The following is an 18,765-nucleotide window of genomic DNA, read 5'->3' on the forward strand; positions in this document are numbered from 1 at the left end:
GGATACTGCAGCTAACATTCTCGAACCGCTCAGTGTTCAGATCCATTCTATTTTTGCTAGCACCATGTCTATCAGGTCAAAAGCCTTGGCTAGTCCCTTTGTTGTAAATTTCTTAACATCTGGAGTTGCCGGTTCAATCGGAATAGTATTTTCTTCGGAATTTCAGAATGCCTCCAACTGAATAAGGTCATCATTAGTAAGCTCTTCATCGTGACTCAAAAGAAGCTCGTTAACATCAACATTATCCACTTCCAGCTCTAAGTGCTCTACCAGTTGCACACAAGTCTCCATCGCTTGCTGTAATTCTTGTGTCAACTCAACAACTGTATCAGTCATTGTCTGCTCTCTTCCCATTAAACGATTTTGCACCATTTCTGAGCAGAGTTTTTTCCACACGGCATTCATTGTTGTCCGCTTGACTTCATCCCATGCCACCCCGAAGTTTATGATAGTGTCAAGGATATTGGAGATTGGAAAGATTAGATGTGTGAACAGATGGCATCAATGGCAATATGATATTAAAAATGAGGATATTAGGAAAGAACTTGACATTGTCAGCATTCAGGAATGCGATAGCAGACCTAATCTCAAGTGGCATGGTCACTTAAACAGAAAGATTAGCAAAACAAGAGTTCTCTGCCGGTTGGCAGGAAAACGACCCAGAGGAAGACCAAGATATAGGTGGATTGATACAGTACAAAGTGCCTTGGACGATAGAAATATAAGATCTGATAATGTTGGAGTCTTGACAAGTAACAGACTGATTTGGGAGAAAATTGTAGATAGGAAGTTAGTAATCATGTAATTTTTTCCATGTAGTACTATCATATCCTGTACACCCCTTGAGGGTACATGGCAGGAATTTGATGATGATGATGATGATGATGATGATGGTATAAAGATTCATATATTTACATAAGTTTGGTGATTACTCTCCAGATATTGCAAAGATTTTTGAATTTGTTATACATTTAAGATATTTCAGCTGGAAAAACAAGTTCTACAAACAAGTTGAAGGTACTCCCACGGGTAGCCCTCTGTCTCCACCTTTGGCAAACTACATTTTGAACCATCTGGAAGACACTTTGTTCTCTTCCATTCATCCCAACCCTCTCTTTGGTTTCGTTATGTCGATGATGTCTTTGCTATTTCGCCACATGCTGAAGAGGAACTTACCACATTCCTACAACACATAAATAGACTTCACCCACACATTCAGTTCACCATGGAAATAGAAAAGGCTGGTAGTTTACCATTCTTGGACATCCTCCTTACACACACATCCTCTGGTACATTATCAACAAGTGTCTATTGAAAACCTACCTTTACTGGTAGATGCATTCATCAAAAGTCTGCTCATCACACCTCTCAAAACATCTGTGTTATCAAATCTTTAATTAATAGAGCACATAAAGTGTGCTCCTTCCCCTTAAACTTACAACAAGAACTTTTCACTGTAAAAAAGTTAATAGAATCTAATGGTTACAACCCTAATCCAATCCAGCAGATAATTGACTCCTATGTTCCAACACCTCAGGATTCTTCAACAGATCGCAGAGTTCCAATCCCTTATATTTCAGGCATCTCAGAATCTATTGGCAGAATTTTGAAGAAGTATCATCTTATTCCCACATATTTTACTATCAACAAAATTTCTCACTCGTTGCCATCTACAGAAGACAAACTGGCACCTCTATCGTTGGCTGGTGTTTACCAGATACCGTGTGAATGTAAATTAATATACATTGAACAAACAAGCTATTCTGTGGAAAAAAGAATGAAGAAACATCAGTATTATATCAAATACATGAAACCTCATAAGTCTGGTCTAGCATAACATAGTATTCACACTAAACATAATATTCAGTGGTATAAAACTTATCTTCTCCACAGATACAAGTTTAAATATGAACACTTTTTCAAAGAAAGATGCAAAGCCTTTTTACATTGGCCGAATTTGAATCGAAATGACTGTACCTTCTCTCACCCAAACGTTTAGGAGATTCTTATCTTATGCAACCATTAATGAAATAGTTTTTAAAAATCATTTAATAATATTTTATTAATAATAATTTTCTGGCAAGCTGCAACAATTTTAATTGGTAATCCACCAACTGAATGAAGGAATTCTGGCAGAGAACACTTGTTTCGCCAATCTTTCCTCGCCCATTCTATTTAAATGACCATACCACATGATATTAGCTCTGCTAACACATTCCTGGATGCTCACAATGTCTAGTTCTTTCCTAATGTCCTCAGTTTTAATATCATATTGCCATTAATGCCATCTGTTCACGCCTCTAATCTTTCTCAGGATTCTGATATCTGCGGTCTCTAGTCTTTGGTCAAGTGTTTTACTTTTGACCCAGCTCTCAGATCCATAAGTTAAAACTGATTTGAACACTGTCTTGCATACAGCTAATTTAGTGTTCTGAGTAATTTCTGTCTTATTCAATATGAATTTATTCCATTGACTTCCTATTATACCAGCTTTATTGATTCTGTTGTTTATTTCCATATTTAATTTACCATCTTCACTAAAAATCGTGCCTAAGTAGGTGAAATGTTTTACATGTTCCACAAGTTCTCCGTTCACAATGCAGTTGACATTTTCAACGATTCGGCCTATTATCATTGTCTTTTTATTGCAGACCTTCATACCATATCAATTACAACAGTTATTCAATTTAGTCAACGAATCTTGCAGACTTGTAGTGGATTTATTGATAAGATTAACATCGTCTGAATAAAGCAAAGAGCTGACATTAACATCTCCAATTTTGATATCATGTTTAATACCATTTTCGTTTATAATGTGATCCATATAGATAATGAATAAGTGAGGGTATAATGTACATTCTTGTCTTCCACCAGATTTAACATTAAACCATCTTCCTGTACTCCCTTCAATTCTAACTGGTGACTTACAACTCAAATAAAGACTAAGTATTGCTTGATATAATGCTCTATCGACCATATAACTGTAGCGTATTGAATAGCTTGCTTCTCTCTTGGCACCTTATCATATGCCTTTTCCAGATCTACAAAACTCACATAGAGATCTTTGTTATATTCCCATGATTTTCCACTATTTGTCGTAAAGTGAAGATCTGATCCTGACAGCTTCTATTTTGCCGGAATCCAGCTTGTTCTTCACCAGGCTTTTCTTCTACAATTCTTCTCCACCATTTTTCAAGAATACTTGCATATATCTTACCAGGAACACTCAGTAGGAAAATACCTCTGTAATTCTCACATTCAGTTTTATTTCCCTTTTTATATATAGGTACTATTAAAGTTCTACTTCAATCTTCAGGAATTCGTCCCTCTGTGCAGGCCTTCTGAACTATGCAGGGCAGCCACTGCAAGACTTTTATACCACCATACTTCAGCATTTATTTCTGGTCGAATATCATCTACTCCTGCTGCCTTTCCACATTTTAAGCCTTTGATTGCTTTTTCTACTTCAAGTATGGATATGTATTCCTGACTGTATGCCTGTTGAGTGTTTTTTACCACTCTGCTATCACTGCTTATTTCATTTACCAATTTCTCAAAGCAATTACTCCATACTTCAAGGATATCTTTTAATCCTGTTTTCATGTCACCTTTATCACCTCTCTAACTCCTTTTACAGTACTCTTTCCTCCATTTCTAAGCTTCAATAACCTTCAAAATATTTTGCCACTTCTTGATATTTATTTTTTATATTCTTGCCAAAGTCCTCCCATGACCTTTGTTTAACTAGTTTTACACGCTGTTTAGCTTTCTTACATTTGTCTCTGTATTCTGTAAGAGTAAAAGCCGACATATTTGCCAGGAACTTTTGATATGCTTTCTTCTTTTCCTTCACTGCTTCTTTAACTTCCTGTGTCCACCAGGGAGTTCTAATTTTTTTATCCTTGCACACAACCTCACCACATGCCTCTCTGGCAGAATCAATCAATGTTTTCTTCAGAGTTTGCCACTGAATCTCCAAGGTTTGATTCCTGTTCTCAAACTCTTTCATTTTCTTTTCAATAATCTTTCTGTATTTTAGTCTACAGTTCAAATCTAAGAGCTGCTCAACTTTTATTCGCTTTAAAACTTTCTTACATGTTATTCTTTTCAATATGAAATTCAATTTTATCCTGCTCAAGACTAAATAGTGATCACTTCCAATTTCAAATCCTCTGTACACTCTGGTGTCCTGCACCAGGGAGAAAACATCACTATCAACAATAACATAGTCAATGAGACTTTTCTTATTCCTAGCCTCTTCTCTCCATGTGAATTTGTGCACATTTTTATGTTGGAACATGGTGTTAGTAATATCCAGTCCATGTCCTGAGCAGAAATCCAACAGGTATTTGCCATTATTATTAGCTTTGCTCTTTTCTCCAAATTTTCCCAAAATATTTTGTATGTCTCACAATGATTTCCTACTCTGCTATTTAGATCCCCAACAAGGACCAACTTTTCCTTTTTCATTGTGTCAGTTGCTTTTTCTAAAGCATCAAAAAATTCCTCCACTTCTACCTTAGTAGAACCATCTGTGGGACCATAGGCACAAATAAGTCTCATTGTCCAGTTCCCCATTATGATATTTTCCTACATCACTCTACTTGAGACTGCCTGCCAATCAAGAAGATTAGCCTCGTATTTAGTGTTGAATACAATGGCTACTCCTTCTTTCACTTGATTGTCATTGGCTGAATATAATATTTTGTATTTATTGCTCAGAAAGATCTCACCAGTTTTTAGTCTTTTTGGTTTCAGTCACCCACATTATGTCCATCCGGTACTTATCTAATTCCTCAGCTAGCTCCATTTCTTTGCTATTCAGGCTTCTTATGTTGATAGTACCGATCTTTAACTCTGGTGATGTTGAGTTGGGGGCATGCTTTCAGATTTGTTCCAGTAGCTGACTTTTTGCTGTTCACCCTGGTTCTCTGGTGAAAACAACGGGGGCATTGCTTAACTGGGAGACACCCCAGCCAGCATGAAATTCTCTCATGTTGTACCATCATTTTATAATTTGGTTTAAGCCAATAAGAATTACAATTTGTCGGCTAAATCCCAAATTGCCAGCCCATCCTCGTTCGTTCAGTATCCAGGTAGATACCCAACAGGGTGCACCACAAAAAGGTGAGGATTGGATATTAGGTCAGAAGCACTGGTCGGTGCTCCGCATTCCTTTAAAGGCGATGTGGAGGTCTCCTCTCAGTTATACAGCTTTGACCCTTAAGCACTCCATATTTGTACCTTTAATTCATTAAAGTTGGTTATATATGTGTTAAGTTATCAATTTTAATTATGCCACAGGTACCTTGAAAGATTGTACTTAAATATATACTGTGTATTGTATATATAGACACCCCAGCCAGCATGAAATTCTCTCATGTTGTACCATCATTTTATAATTTGGTTTAAGCCAATAAGAATTACAATTTGTCGGCTAAATCCCAAATTGCCAGCCCATCCTCGTTCGTTCAGTATCCAGGTAGATACCCAACAGGGTGCACCACAAAAAGGTGAGGATTGGATATTAGGTCAGAAGCACTGGTCGGTGCTCCGCATTCCTTTAAAGGCGATGTGGAGGTCTCCTCTCAGTTATACAGCTTTGACCCTTAAGCACTCCATATTTGTACCTTTAATTCATTAAAGTTGGTTATATATGTGTTAAGTTATCAATTTTAATTATGCCACAGGTACCTTGAAAGATTGTACTTAAATATATACTGTGTATTGTTCAGTGCGCTGTTCCATTTACATCATATGCAGCTGATGTAATGTAATTTAATCCTGACCACTCATGTGGTTTAAAACCAGCTTCTTTCAAAGTTTATCTTAAACAATTTTTCTTAGCCTCAAGTATACTTGCATAAATTTAACTGTAACCATCAGTAATTCTGATTGTCCTCCCCCCCCACCCAATCATCTTGAATTTAACCCTCCCACATTTCAGGTTTTTGATGATTTTTTTCTACAACAAATACTGATATATACTCCTGCGTGCATTTCTCTAGAATATTTATCACTGTTTTGTTATTTGTTATTTTTCATTTAACAGTCTTTCAAAATAATTAGTTCAAACATCTTGGATATCTTAATCTCCAGTTTTGATGTCTACATGATGTTTGATTCCTTTTAGAGTACCCTTTCCTCCATTTTTAAGCTGTTTCAACAGCCTCCAGAACAGTGGTTCTCAAACTTTTTCAGATGACACATTTGGCAATGCAAATGTCTGTAATGGAACACTTGTATTATTAATGCTGGACTCTTGTGTAATTCACTGTAAATTTAGAGTATTTTACAGTTTATACTACACTGACTATACTCAAATTCTATTACGACAAGGTCAAAGAAGCAGTCAATACGTGGTTTGCATCACAGGCGGCAATCTTCTATGACGAAGGTATACAACTCTTGGTGCCCCGTTATGATAAGTGCCCGAACAATGGTAGAAATTATGTAGAAAAGTAGTGAAAGATGTCTACTTTAATTTCCAATAAAGTTTTTTCTGTAAGTATATTTTTTGTTTCTTTGACAGCCCGTCGGAACGTGCTTTCTGGACGTCCCTCGTATATTCAACTTTATTCAACTAAAATCTAAATGGTGATCACTTCCAATGTCAAATCCTCTGTATACACTAGTATCCTGAATCAGCATGAAATTATCTTTTATTTCATCCATAATAACATAGTCAATGGTTTTCTTGTTCCTCATATCTTCTTGCCATGTAAATTTGTTTATATCGTTATATAGGAGCATAGTATTAGTGATGACTAGTCTGTGGCCTGAACAGAAATATCCAACTATTAGCTTTGCCTTTTATTTTTTCATCCAAATTTTCCCAACATATTTCTAAATGTCTGGTAGTCATCCCCCCTATTCTGATGTTTAGATCGCTGGACCAGCGATCCTTTCCTTTCATATATATATATATATATATATAACCGCATGGTTAGCTGAGTGGTTACGCAGTCCACAACCATATGACTGGGAAAGTAGTGTCCTGAATTCGATTTTCATCGCTGACGTGAGGAGTTAAGGATCTTTCTCAGACAGCCAAGTTAGCCGGTCTTCGGCGTGGACTGCAGGATTTTCTCCCCAATTTATCTGAGGTTTTTCCTGCTGCAAGCAGGAAAACTGGTCTTAAGAACACAGTGCTTCACAGACAATTACACATGTTTGAGTGTGGGGGTAACAACCCCATCTCATAGTGAGTTACGAAACCCAAAAATGGGAGGCCAAGACCCTATATATGGCTGTAGTGCCAAAGAAGACACACACACACACACACACACTCGGGTCTCTTTTTATGCAGAACTTTTTAATGCGGATTTGAAGTTATCTGGTGCACGCCCACAGATATGAGACTTTTTGGCACTTCTGTGCATGTCAACTGAAGGCGAATCCATTCTGATAATAAGGTAATCCAGTGTTTCCCAAACTTTTCCTTAAACGGAAACATTTCACAAATTCTGAAATTTTCAAGGAACACCTTGTAATGTATTCATTAATAATTAATTGTTAATTTAGCTGATTTTTATTATTAATTAATAACTGATTATTAATTAATAATTAACTAAATTTGGCTAAATGGAGAAAAAAAGCACCAAAGAAAAGAAATTTCTTTGGAAATGAAAATTGCAATTTTAGATTGCTTAGCAAAAGGAGAGGGAACTACGGTGATAGGTAAACATTTTAATTTACGTGAATCTATTGTAAGAGCAATTAAAAAAGAATGAAGACGTAATAAAAAAATCTGCCATTTCTGGCACAAAACTAAGTGACAAATTATCATCGTACTCAAGAGATGCTTTATTAGAAAACACGGAACGAACGCTCGTAATTTCGACTGAAGAATTAACTCAAAGAAGAATTCCTATAAGTGGTTATTTAATTAAACAAAAAGTTCTTCAGTTTTTATGAACAGATGAAGCAATTGGAGCCGTCTACTTCCGCTTCCCAGGCTGATAAAGAATTTTGGGCTAGCAAAGGATGGTAAACCGCATTTTTAGAAAGGAATGCACTTCATAACATGAAGATTACAGGCAAGGTTGCAGCAGCAGATGAAGAAGGAGCCAAAAATTTTCATGGGAAGTTATCCAAAATTACTGAAGATGGTGGATATTGTCCCGATCAAGTGTTTAACGTTGACAAAACAGGACTGTTTTGGAAGAAAATGCCTAGTCAAACTTACATCACAAAGTCTGAGGAAAAAGCAAGTGGGTTTAAAGAAGCAAAGATCGAGTAATTGCTGTTACTTTGTAGCAATGCATCAGGAAATCAAATGTTGAAACCCCTCCTAGAAAATCGATTTCTAAGACCACGTGTTCTAAAAGGCAAAGATCTAAAACAGCTGCCTGTACATTGGATGGCTAATACAAAGGCCTGGATAACAACTGCTGTATTTACTGAATGGTTCAATAATTGCTTTGTACCAGATGTGGAAACATACATGAAGCAAAAAGCTCTCGATTTTAAAGTTTTATTAATTGTTGACAATGCACAAAGCCATCTGCATTTAGAATATCCAAGTGTGCAGGTAGTGTTTTTTCCACCTAATACAACAAGCATTATTTAGCCATTAGATCAAGGCTAGTTTTAAAAAATATTACGTTAAGCACAGTTTTAAATTTATTTTGGATAAACTAGAAAATGAATCATTAACAGTAACTGACGTTTGGAAAAAATTTTCTATTTTGGACTGCGTAAATCATGTTGCATCTGCTATCGCTGAAATAAGACCACAAATTTTAAATGCTTGCGGGAAAGCAGCTTGGCCTGGATGTACTGCAAACAGTGCAACCATGCAAACATCTACAAAATCAGATGAAATCATTACATTGCCACATGAAATTGGTGGAGAAGGTTTTGATACATTTAGTCAGAAGGATGCAGACGAATTGTTTGTGGATAATGCCTTAAGTGACGATGATATTATTGGATATTAATTAGCTTTAGATATCGTCGAAGATCCAGAAAACGATAGTGAATGAGAAGAAAAACCTGTCCCCCTCACTGCAAATGTAATTCGAGAAGGTCTTGAACTGTGCAATAAATTGGAAAATCATTTTGTTGTTATTGACACAAATTCTGAAAGAGCCTTTAAATTCCAATGTGAGCTGAAGAACTGTATGTCTGAATATCGCGAGCTGTATAAAAAATTAGTGAAATCATCATCGCAAAGTTTAATCACTGATTACATTGTAAAAAGAAAAAAATTAGCACGAACGAGGGTGAAGCTAATTCTCTTTGTGAAGAACCATTGCCTTTACCATACAGATCTGATGCGCTGACTATCTCTTCTGGTGATGAAAATGATTTTGCACTAGTTCGCAAATGTTGCCGAATATTGTCTAATAGCGATGATAATTCTGATGACAAAATGTTAAAAAAAAATGTACTTTTCAATAAAATTAAATGAATAAAGCTTTAAAACAACCTTAAGCATTCTTATTTTCCTGAGTTTTCATTAACTTTTCTTATGGGATTTTAGGTTTATTTTAATTCATTGCTTCGCTTTTATGCGGTTTTAGAAAATTATGGAACATATCCCTGATTTTTCAACGTACGTTTAGGCCTTTTTTGTGCAATATTTTATATGCAGTTTTCTGTGGAACGTATCTACAGCATAAAAAGAGACCCGACTGTATATAATATAACTGCTTTTTCTAACAATTTGAAAAATTCTTCCACCTCTTCATCAGTAGAACTTTCTGATGAACCATAGGCACAAATAAATCTCATTGTCCAATTTCTCATTCTGTGTTTGTCACAGAATGAGAAATTCTGTCTTCATTTTAGTAACACAATTTATGTCGATCTGGTATTCCCCACTCATCTTTCAGTAAAACATCTTTTCCATTGATGATGCCTCTTCCAGTGATAGGGCCAATTCTGACTTCTGCTGATGGTAAATTGGAGTTTTTCCTAGTGTTTTTTCTGACTTGCAACCATTTGTCCTGGTTTCCTGATGAAAACAGCTGTGGCCATGTTAATAGGGAGACTTCTCAGAATCTCTCTCTCTCTCTCTACACACACACACACACACACACACACACACACACACACACACACACACACGAGTTGTGACAATTTAATTCCCAGAACAACCGCGTAGCATTACCCATCTGATTTGGTTGGAGTCACATGAGTAATCATCTTCAAGCTGATAGAGCCATTTGCTAGTTGGCTATTACAAAAACAATAGAGATGTGCATGTATACTTCAACATAAAAATGTGTAATCGAAATTCGAAATTTGGAGCAGTGTGTTAACATCAAATTTTGTGTGAAAATCAGCAAAAATATTACTGAAACGTTGGAGCTGTTGAAAGTGGCATATGGTGTGGATGCTCTGAAAAAGTCAAATGTCTTTGAGGGTAACGACCTGTGGCCCAATGCAAATAATTGTAGGATACCTTTGAATACATTAACTTAACAATTAATATAATTTTAAATATGGAAAGCATATAGGTGAAATGAACAATAGCTATGCTTCACGCGTATCATTTATGCGAGATGCACAAAAGGTTTACACTTCATAGTGAGATTAAATTATCATTCGCAAATACTAGGGTATGACACAGATAATTTGAATTTTGATACAAATTTTAAATACAGCCATATAATACGCACAGAAAAATTAATTACTTGGGGAATTATTTTTCTGCAATGAAGCAAAGAAAGGCTGAAATAACTCATTTTACTTATCATAGACAAGTTCTAATCATACAATCCACAAAAATTCTGGCAGAAAACGGAATATACAGTACACTGTCAACACTGTTTTCCATTGTAAATATAGGCAAAACAAGGTATGAATTATTTACAAAAATTATAAACATATATTAAAAACTTCTCTATATCGGTTTCATAAACGTGTCAGTTCACACTTCATGCACATTAAACAGATGAAACTCAGAAAACCAAAACAGCAACTCATGGCAAATGACAACGTTCAATTGGATTGCTTCGCACAATAACCAATCAATCACAGCCATTAATGACCTTTGGGTGCTACTGCCTCAGTCCACAACCTGCCTCGACTTCTGGGCCATTTAAAACAAATGGAACACTAAGAATTTGACATGCTGCACCATCTGCATGTTTATTTAAAGGGCTCAAAGGTATCAGTATTTTTGACCACACACCCAGACTATTAACACAAATGTGATACAATGTTTATGCATTAAAAAGTGTCCTCTTCATTAGGCATTAGTACAGCAATCCCTCGATTAATGCGTTCTTTAAAACAGGCACATTAATCGAAAATGCACTAATCGAATATAATAACCTACAGGAAAATGTATAATTCAGTCCTTAGATTTCTTTTTTGACCCTTAATTTTTTTTATAAAAGAATTAGGGTATGTCTCAGGGCCTAGTTAAAGGAAAACCATGAAGCTGAAAGGCAATGAAACATATTCAGAATATAAATTTATTATTCTGTTTCTTAACAAAGAATTGAGCTAAAGTAGTTTGGCAGGCATTCTGTTTCTTTATTTTAATACAACTGGCAGTATGGCCCTATTGCCTCTTCTACTACCCCTGCAAATTTTACTGCTTCTCTCTTCATCAGGGTCAGCCATTAAACATTGCTGCTTAAAAACTTCGATTGTACGAAAACTATTTTCAAATTGTTTCTGTGAAAGTTCTTTGGGATTGTTAGTGATAAAATTTTCTTCATATTCTTCAGGATCTTCCCACTGTGCATCTAAATTTAGCAGGTCGGAATCACTCAACTTCTCAGAATGAGATTAAATTAACTTAGGTTCATTTGAAAAGCCTCTAAAATTATTTGCAATGTGTAAGAATGTGCTTCCAAACGGCATGCATATTGCTAGCAATAATTTGATTCGACTTTGCAACTGTATAACCAGGCTGAGATTTCTCTGATTTGGCTAGAAGTCTTGGAAGGCATTCGCTTCCAAAAAAATTTTTAAAAAAAAATAATAAAAATAAAAAATAAAAAGGCCGGTTTCATCGACATTAAATATTTGATCACAATAGTCCCCTTCTTACACAATTTTCTTCAAAATCTCTGGATATCTCCTTATCTGCACTTGCAGCTTTGCCTGTGATTAGAACATTATGTAGGCTATTTCTCTTTTTGAAATGCTCAAATCACCCAGCACTAAAGTGGAATTCTTCTTTTCCATCATTGATAACCCTTTCTTTCCAGGTTACAAAGAGACAATGCTTTTGATTTAATAAGGCGAGTGTTTAGTGAGATCCGTTTTTGGTCACAATCTTCGATCCATGTAAAAAGAAGACTCTCTAATTCAATCATTATCATACTTTGATTTCGAGTGCATGCATCAACTTGAAGCAGCCTTACCTTTCTCTTTGTATTCAGCAGTTGATTCACCCATTTTTGTGTTCTTGTCTTATCTTTGCTCTGGACTCGCCTTGTTCATTTTTCTTTATTATTTCAAGTTTTTCTTCCAATCAGATTACTTTTTGAATCATTTTAACACTTCTATTTTTTGCTCATTAATTCTATTACTCGTGATTAAAGGTTAGGAAAATAATTTAAAATAAAAAATTAAGGAAAACAATTGCACAAGATATGATGAGCAAAATGCTATTTAAAGCAGACGACATAAATTTTGGCAGTAAATTTGGAACAATAGTGTACATGGAAACAGTATAGTATGCCATTAAAAAATAACTTTGTAAAATGTTTCAAATTAGTAGCTAAATTATTTCACCCTGGAGAGTGATTTTTTAAAATAGTTAGTCATAAAAAATATATAGATCGAAAATTTTTAAAATCTGTAACATTTATTTTTAAGTTGTATATAGGCGCACTAATCGAATTTGGGTATCGAAAAAAATGACGCACTAATTGAGGACGCATTAATCGAGGGATTGCTGTATATTGTTTTTAATTTTAGGAATCACACAAAGCCAGGAAATAATTAGGGGAGTTTGTAACAGGAATAAAAGAAAAATATATAATATTGATGACATTGCTATTTAGTGGGTGTGCACTGCACACCTACTACACCTGAAACATTCGCCCCCTCACTCACTCACACACGCGCACACACGCACTCTGTCGGTGGCAGGTTATTTTGCCCCCTAGGCAAAGTTTACACGTGTGCCCCTTATTTCAAAAACTAAAATGTTTCTAATTGACATTAAACAAAATAAAATTGCCTTCCAGGTTAAATTAATAGGGCTTTTTTTTATTTTCTTTTTTTAATCAATTTGAAAATTCTCTGTTATAATTCATTAACAAAAAAAAAAAAAAAAGTTATAAAATACCGAAATTTTATATTTTGAAATGTTAATGTTTTAAAATATTAATCTTGATTGAATTTTAAATAGTGGTAAGTTCGAAGCATTTAGGTAAGGAAACAAAAAAAGAACCAAGAGTTAAATAGTAAAATGGTGTGAGGGATTAAGGAAAAAGAATTGATACCTAAATCATATATCACTATTTAATTTTGATATTTTAGTAAAGTATGAATAAAGCATAGCTTGAAGTTCTGTGCCCTTTAATGGCTTGCACCCTAGGCGTTTGCCTAGTTTGCCTAAATGGTAGTGCCGGCCCTGCACACACACACACACGCACACGAAGTCGCCTTCATATTTTATTATATAGAATTACATTTACTTGTTTTACTTGAAAATCTTTTGCTACTTAACACTGTATTATAAACTACTGCTAATATTATCAATGTTTTCTATAGGCAAAATTCTTAATGCATGGAATCACAGGTTTCAAGTTCAAAAATTACCCTTAAAACATCTCAAATACACCTAAAATTCAACACCTGTTCTTATGGTGGCTTCTTGCTCACTGTATAAGTTAGCTATCAATTTGATAGTATGTTGAGGAAAACCCATTATTACTTCTCACAGTTTCACATGCTGAACACAGAAGCTTTGGAGTAGTCTATGAAATACATTATCAAAAGGAGTCCAAATTCTTTATACTTCTCTATGATCTGTCAAAGGCAAAGGATCTAATCTCTGGTACCCTTGCCTCTCCTAAAACCTCCTTGTTCCTCGGACATCTCTACCTCAATCCCATTTAGAATGATCTTTAATAAAATCTTGCATGCATTGAGAGATTAAACTAATAGTTCCTGCAATCCTACATATCTTTCTTATGAAGGGGTATGAAAACCAACTTTTCCAGACTCTAGGCCATAGAAGATCAAAACATAACAGCTGATAATGAAGTTCTGACAGATAACAGGCTAATTCTCAGAAAGATAACTAATGGGTAGTAATGAAGTAAATTTTTCATGTCATACTATCACAGTATCCTCTACACCCGCTGACAGTATATGTCAGCAATTTGATGATAAATTATATCAAATATTACCCAAGCTAATTTTTTTTTTTTTTTTTTTTTTACCAAACAGGCAGGCATTCCTTAAGGTTTTCTGAAAATAAACAATCCTGAACAACTACAAATGTGTAGCAGCCTTGTTTAGTCACTGGAGTTCTTGTCTAGTATTGAAGAATTTATAATGAACTTTCAGAACAAAAATCAACCATGCCTTTTCCATTCACCAGAAATCACAACACATAATTAAATATCGTTATCATGAAGATGGTTAGTTTTATTTAATAAACATTATTATAGCTGATAATAATTAAACTATGCAATTTTTTCTAATGAAATGTAAGTGCAATGAAAAAGATAAAATGAGACTGTTTTAAATGCGATAAAAATCAAATCTGCTATCGAATAAACTATAAATTATTTCCAAAATGTATATTTATTTACCTGCTTATGTTTATACAGCCACCAAATGTCATAAGAAAGTTGAAAGTCTGATCTTCTTTCACGCAAATATCTTCCCACATGGATTGGGGAGGGTAATAAGCCATGTTCATGATCTTGTGGAATATAATTTAATTTTTCTTTGGACTGTGATCGCTTCGCATTTTTCTTTCCACTAAAATAAACAAAATACTGTTTTTTCCATTCAAAATTAAAAACATGATTATCTGGGTGAATATTTACTTATGTATATTTAAATATACAGTGAATATTCTGTTTATGTGATGTATAATTATTCATTAAACAATTGTTCAATGAATAAACATATAAATCATATAAATAGAACGTGATTTCTCATCCAAATATGAGAGCAGGAAGGGGGCGTAAATGTTAAGTCAATACCTTTATTTCATAGTGCTAGAACTCCATCTAGTGTTTTTTTTCCAATTTTAGGAAGTTTTTGCAACATTTTATCTGTGCTACCAGTAGCATAATCATTTGCAGCACACTTACAGGATACTATTATTTCAATTAATTCACTTTATATTTAAAAAAAAAAAAGATGATTACAGCATTTATAAATTTCAGCAATGGTCTAAACCTCTTACAAATGTTACATTTTGCACAACACCATCAATTTATTATCAGTGTTCAGGATCACCATGGATTTGCAACACTCACTGTGGGAATTGATCCTATACAAGTCAAAGTCTATCATACCAGTGATGGATGAATCCTCCACCCCAACACACACACAAACGATACAGTAATATTCTTAGTGGGGTAAGGGTTAAATAATCTGAAAAGTAAATATAACACTTTTCAAGCAACTCGAGGTGCTTATTAAACATATTTGTGTCAGTAATCATGATTCTTTTCAAGCAATCTTAGTGGGATTTGGTACTAAGTCAAACTTCATACACAACATTCTGACCTAATGTCCAATACTCACCTTCTCGTGGTGCACCCGATTGGGTATCTACCTGGATACTGAACGAACGAGGATGGGCTGGCAAATTGGGATTTAGCCGACCAAATTGTAATCTTATTGGTTAAACCAAAATAAAAAATGTTGGTACAACATGACAAAATTTCATGCCGGAGGGGGCGTCGCCCGGTTAAACAAGGCCCCCGTTGTTTTCGCCAGGGAACCAGGGTGAACAGCGAAGAGTCAGCTACTGGAACAAATCTAAAAACAAACCCCAACTCAACATCACCAGAGTTAAAGATCGGTACTATCAACGTAAGACGCCTGAATGGCAAAGAAATGGAGCTAGCTGAGGAATTAGATAAGTACCAGATCAACATAATGTGAGTGACTGAAACAAAAAAGACAAAAACTGGAGAGAACTTTCTGAGCAATAAATACAAAATGTTATATTCAGGCGATGACAATCAAGAAAAAGAAGGAGTAACCATTGTATTCAACACAAAATACGATCCTAATCTTCTTGAATGGCAGTCAATCTCAAGTAGAGTAATATGGGCAAATATGAGAATGGGGAACTGGACAATGAGACTTATTTCTGTTTATGACCCACAGAAGGTCTACTAAGGTAGAAGTGGGAGAATTTTTTGATGCTTTACAAAAAGGAAAAGTTGGTCCTTGTTGGGAATCTAAATAGCAGAGTAAGAAATGATTTTCATACACAAAAATATTTTGGGAAAATTAGGAGAAAAGAGAAAAGCTAATAATAATGGCAAATACTTGTTGGATTTCTGCTCAGAACATGGACTGGTTATTACTAACGCCATGTTCCAACATAAAAATGTGCACAAATTCATATGGAGAGAAGAGGCAAGAAATAAGAAAAGTCTCATTGACTATGTTATTGTTGATAACGATGTTTTCTCTCTGGTGCAGGACACCAGAGTGTACAGAGGATTTGAAATTGGAAGTGATCACTATTTAGTCTTGAGCAGGATAAAATTGAATTTCATATTGAAAAGAATAACATGTAAGAAAGTTTTAAAGCGAATAAAAGTTGAGTAGCTCAGAGATGTGAACTGTAGACTAAAATACAAAAAGATTATTGAAGAAAAAATGAAAGAATTTGAGAACAGGAACCAAACTTCAGAGATTCAGTGGCAAGCCTTGAAGGAAACCTTGATTGATTCAGCCAGAGAGGCATGTAGTGAGGTTGTCTGCATAGATAGAAAAATCAGAACTCCATGGTGCACACAGGAAGTTAAAGTGGCAGTGAAGGAAAAGAAGAAAGTCATGGGAGGACTTTGGCAAGAACATAGAAAATAAATATCAAGAAATCTAGTAGCAAGGCTTATACGTCCAGTACAGCCGCTCTGGGCTCGCAGACCATGCCTTAGATACCCACCATAAAATTCGTTGGAAAAAAACAAAAATAATTCATCGCAGCAAGTTTAAATACGAAAGATTACTCAGAGAATCTTCAGCAGCTCTAAAAAAGGTTCCTAACCTCAACAAATTTGGGTGCATGAAACTGCCCCAAATTTGGGAGACTTACATTATGAGAACTTCGGCCCAACAGCCAAGACTACCAAATTGGCCCGCAGGAGGGCGCCATTAGGACTTTAGGAACAATATTAGTTTCTTGCTTTCTTCCTCATTTGCTTTGTGTTAGTGCCTGCGTGCACATACCATATCTTTATGTTCCTGAAGAGAGCAATGTGACGCTGCCGAAATATAGAAGTTATTCATTAAAGTTACCTTTAATTAATATACTTTATATGCGTTGTTAATTCCGTAAACTAATTACCAGTTATAAATATCAAGAAGCTGGCAAAATATTTTGGAGGTTATTGAAGAAGCTTAGAAATGGAGGAAAGAGTACTGTAAAAGGAGTTAGAGATGATAAAGGTGACATGAAAATGGGATTAAAAGATATCCTTGAAGTATGGAGTAATTACTTTGAGAAATTGCTAAATGAAACAAGCAGTGATAGCACAGTGGTAAAAAACACTCGACAGGCATACAGTCAGGAATACATATCCATAGTTGAAGTAGAAAAAGCAATCAAAGGCTTAAAATGTGGAAAGGCAGCAGGAGTAGATGATATTCGACCAGAAATATATGCTGAAGTATGGTGGTATAAAAGTTTTGCAGTGGCTGCACTGAATAGTTCAGAAGGACTGGACAGAGGGACGAATTGCCGGTGATTGGAGTAGAGCTCTCATAGTATCCATATATAAAATGGGAAATAAAACTGAATGTGAGAATTACAGAAATGTTTCCCTGTAGAGTGTTTCTGGTAAGATATATGCAAGTATACTTAAGAAACGGTTGAGAAGAATTGTGGAAGAAAAGCTGGGTGAAGAACAAGCTGGATTCAGGCCAAATAGAGGCCGTCAGGATCAGATCTTCACTTTATGACAAATAGTCGAGAAAGCATGGGAATATAACAAAGATCTCTATTTGAGTTTAGTAGATCTGGAAAAGGCATATGATAAGGTGTCAAGAGAGAAGCTATTCAATACGCTACAGTTATATGGAGTCAATAGAGCATTATATCAAGCAACACTTAGTCTTTATTTGAATTGTAAGTCACCAGTTAGAATTGAAGGAAGTACAGGAAGATGGTTTAATGTTAAATCTGGTGTGAGACAAGGATGTACATTATCCCCTCTGTTATTCATTATTGTTGTGTCCCAATTTATGATTTTTATTCAAATTAGAGAAATTCTGCTTAGCTATGTTCAACTATTATCTATGCACGAGATATCACCAAACTTTTTACTAATACTTAAGTTATTTCTCCCCTTAGTACCCCTAATATTTGTATTTATACTGCGCCTTTTGGGATATTTAGTTTGAGATATTATATACGAAATCAAGGAGAAAGAACTAAAATATGTTGAAAGTGAAACAATGTTGCAGTCGTGACACTTTATCTCGTTTCTTAACACATTAATTTCCCGCGTGATTAGGCCGTATTGTTCAAGTGGTGCATTGGACAGCAATTTCAGACAACTTTTCTTATCATTGAACAAAGGTTTATTAAAAACTTTAACATGGTACAATTCAATTTTTGTTATTATTCAATGCTAAACTAAA

At 35.1% G+C, this 18,765-nt stretch overlaps 1 protein-coding gene across 1 annotated transcript in view; it reads right to left on the bottom strand.

The window, feature by feature from the left end:
• ash1 (histone-lysine N-methyltransferase ash1) overlaps window positions 1–18,765 on the bottom strand; it is a 585,771-nt gene that overhangs the window by 419,046 nt on the left and 147,960 nt on the right. The window contains exon 6 of the mRNA XM_090395574.1: window positions 14,739–14,910. Within this exon, the coding sequence (XP_090251700.1) occupies window positions 14,739–14,910 (172 nt within the window). The remainder of the gene's footprint in view (window positions 1–14,738; window positions 14,911–18,765) is intronic.

Source organism: Typopeltis vanoorti, chromosome 7 (assembly GCF_054136105.1).
Source record: "Typopeltis vanoorti isolate ZY-2024b chromosome 7, IOZ_Tvanoo_1.0, whole genome shotgun sequence".
NCBI lineage: Eukaryota > Metazoa > Arthropoda > Arachnida > Uropygi > Thelyphonidae > Typopeltis > Typopeltis vanoorti.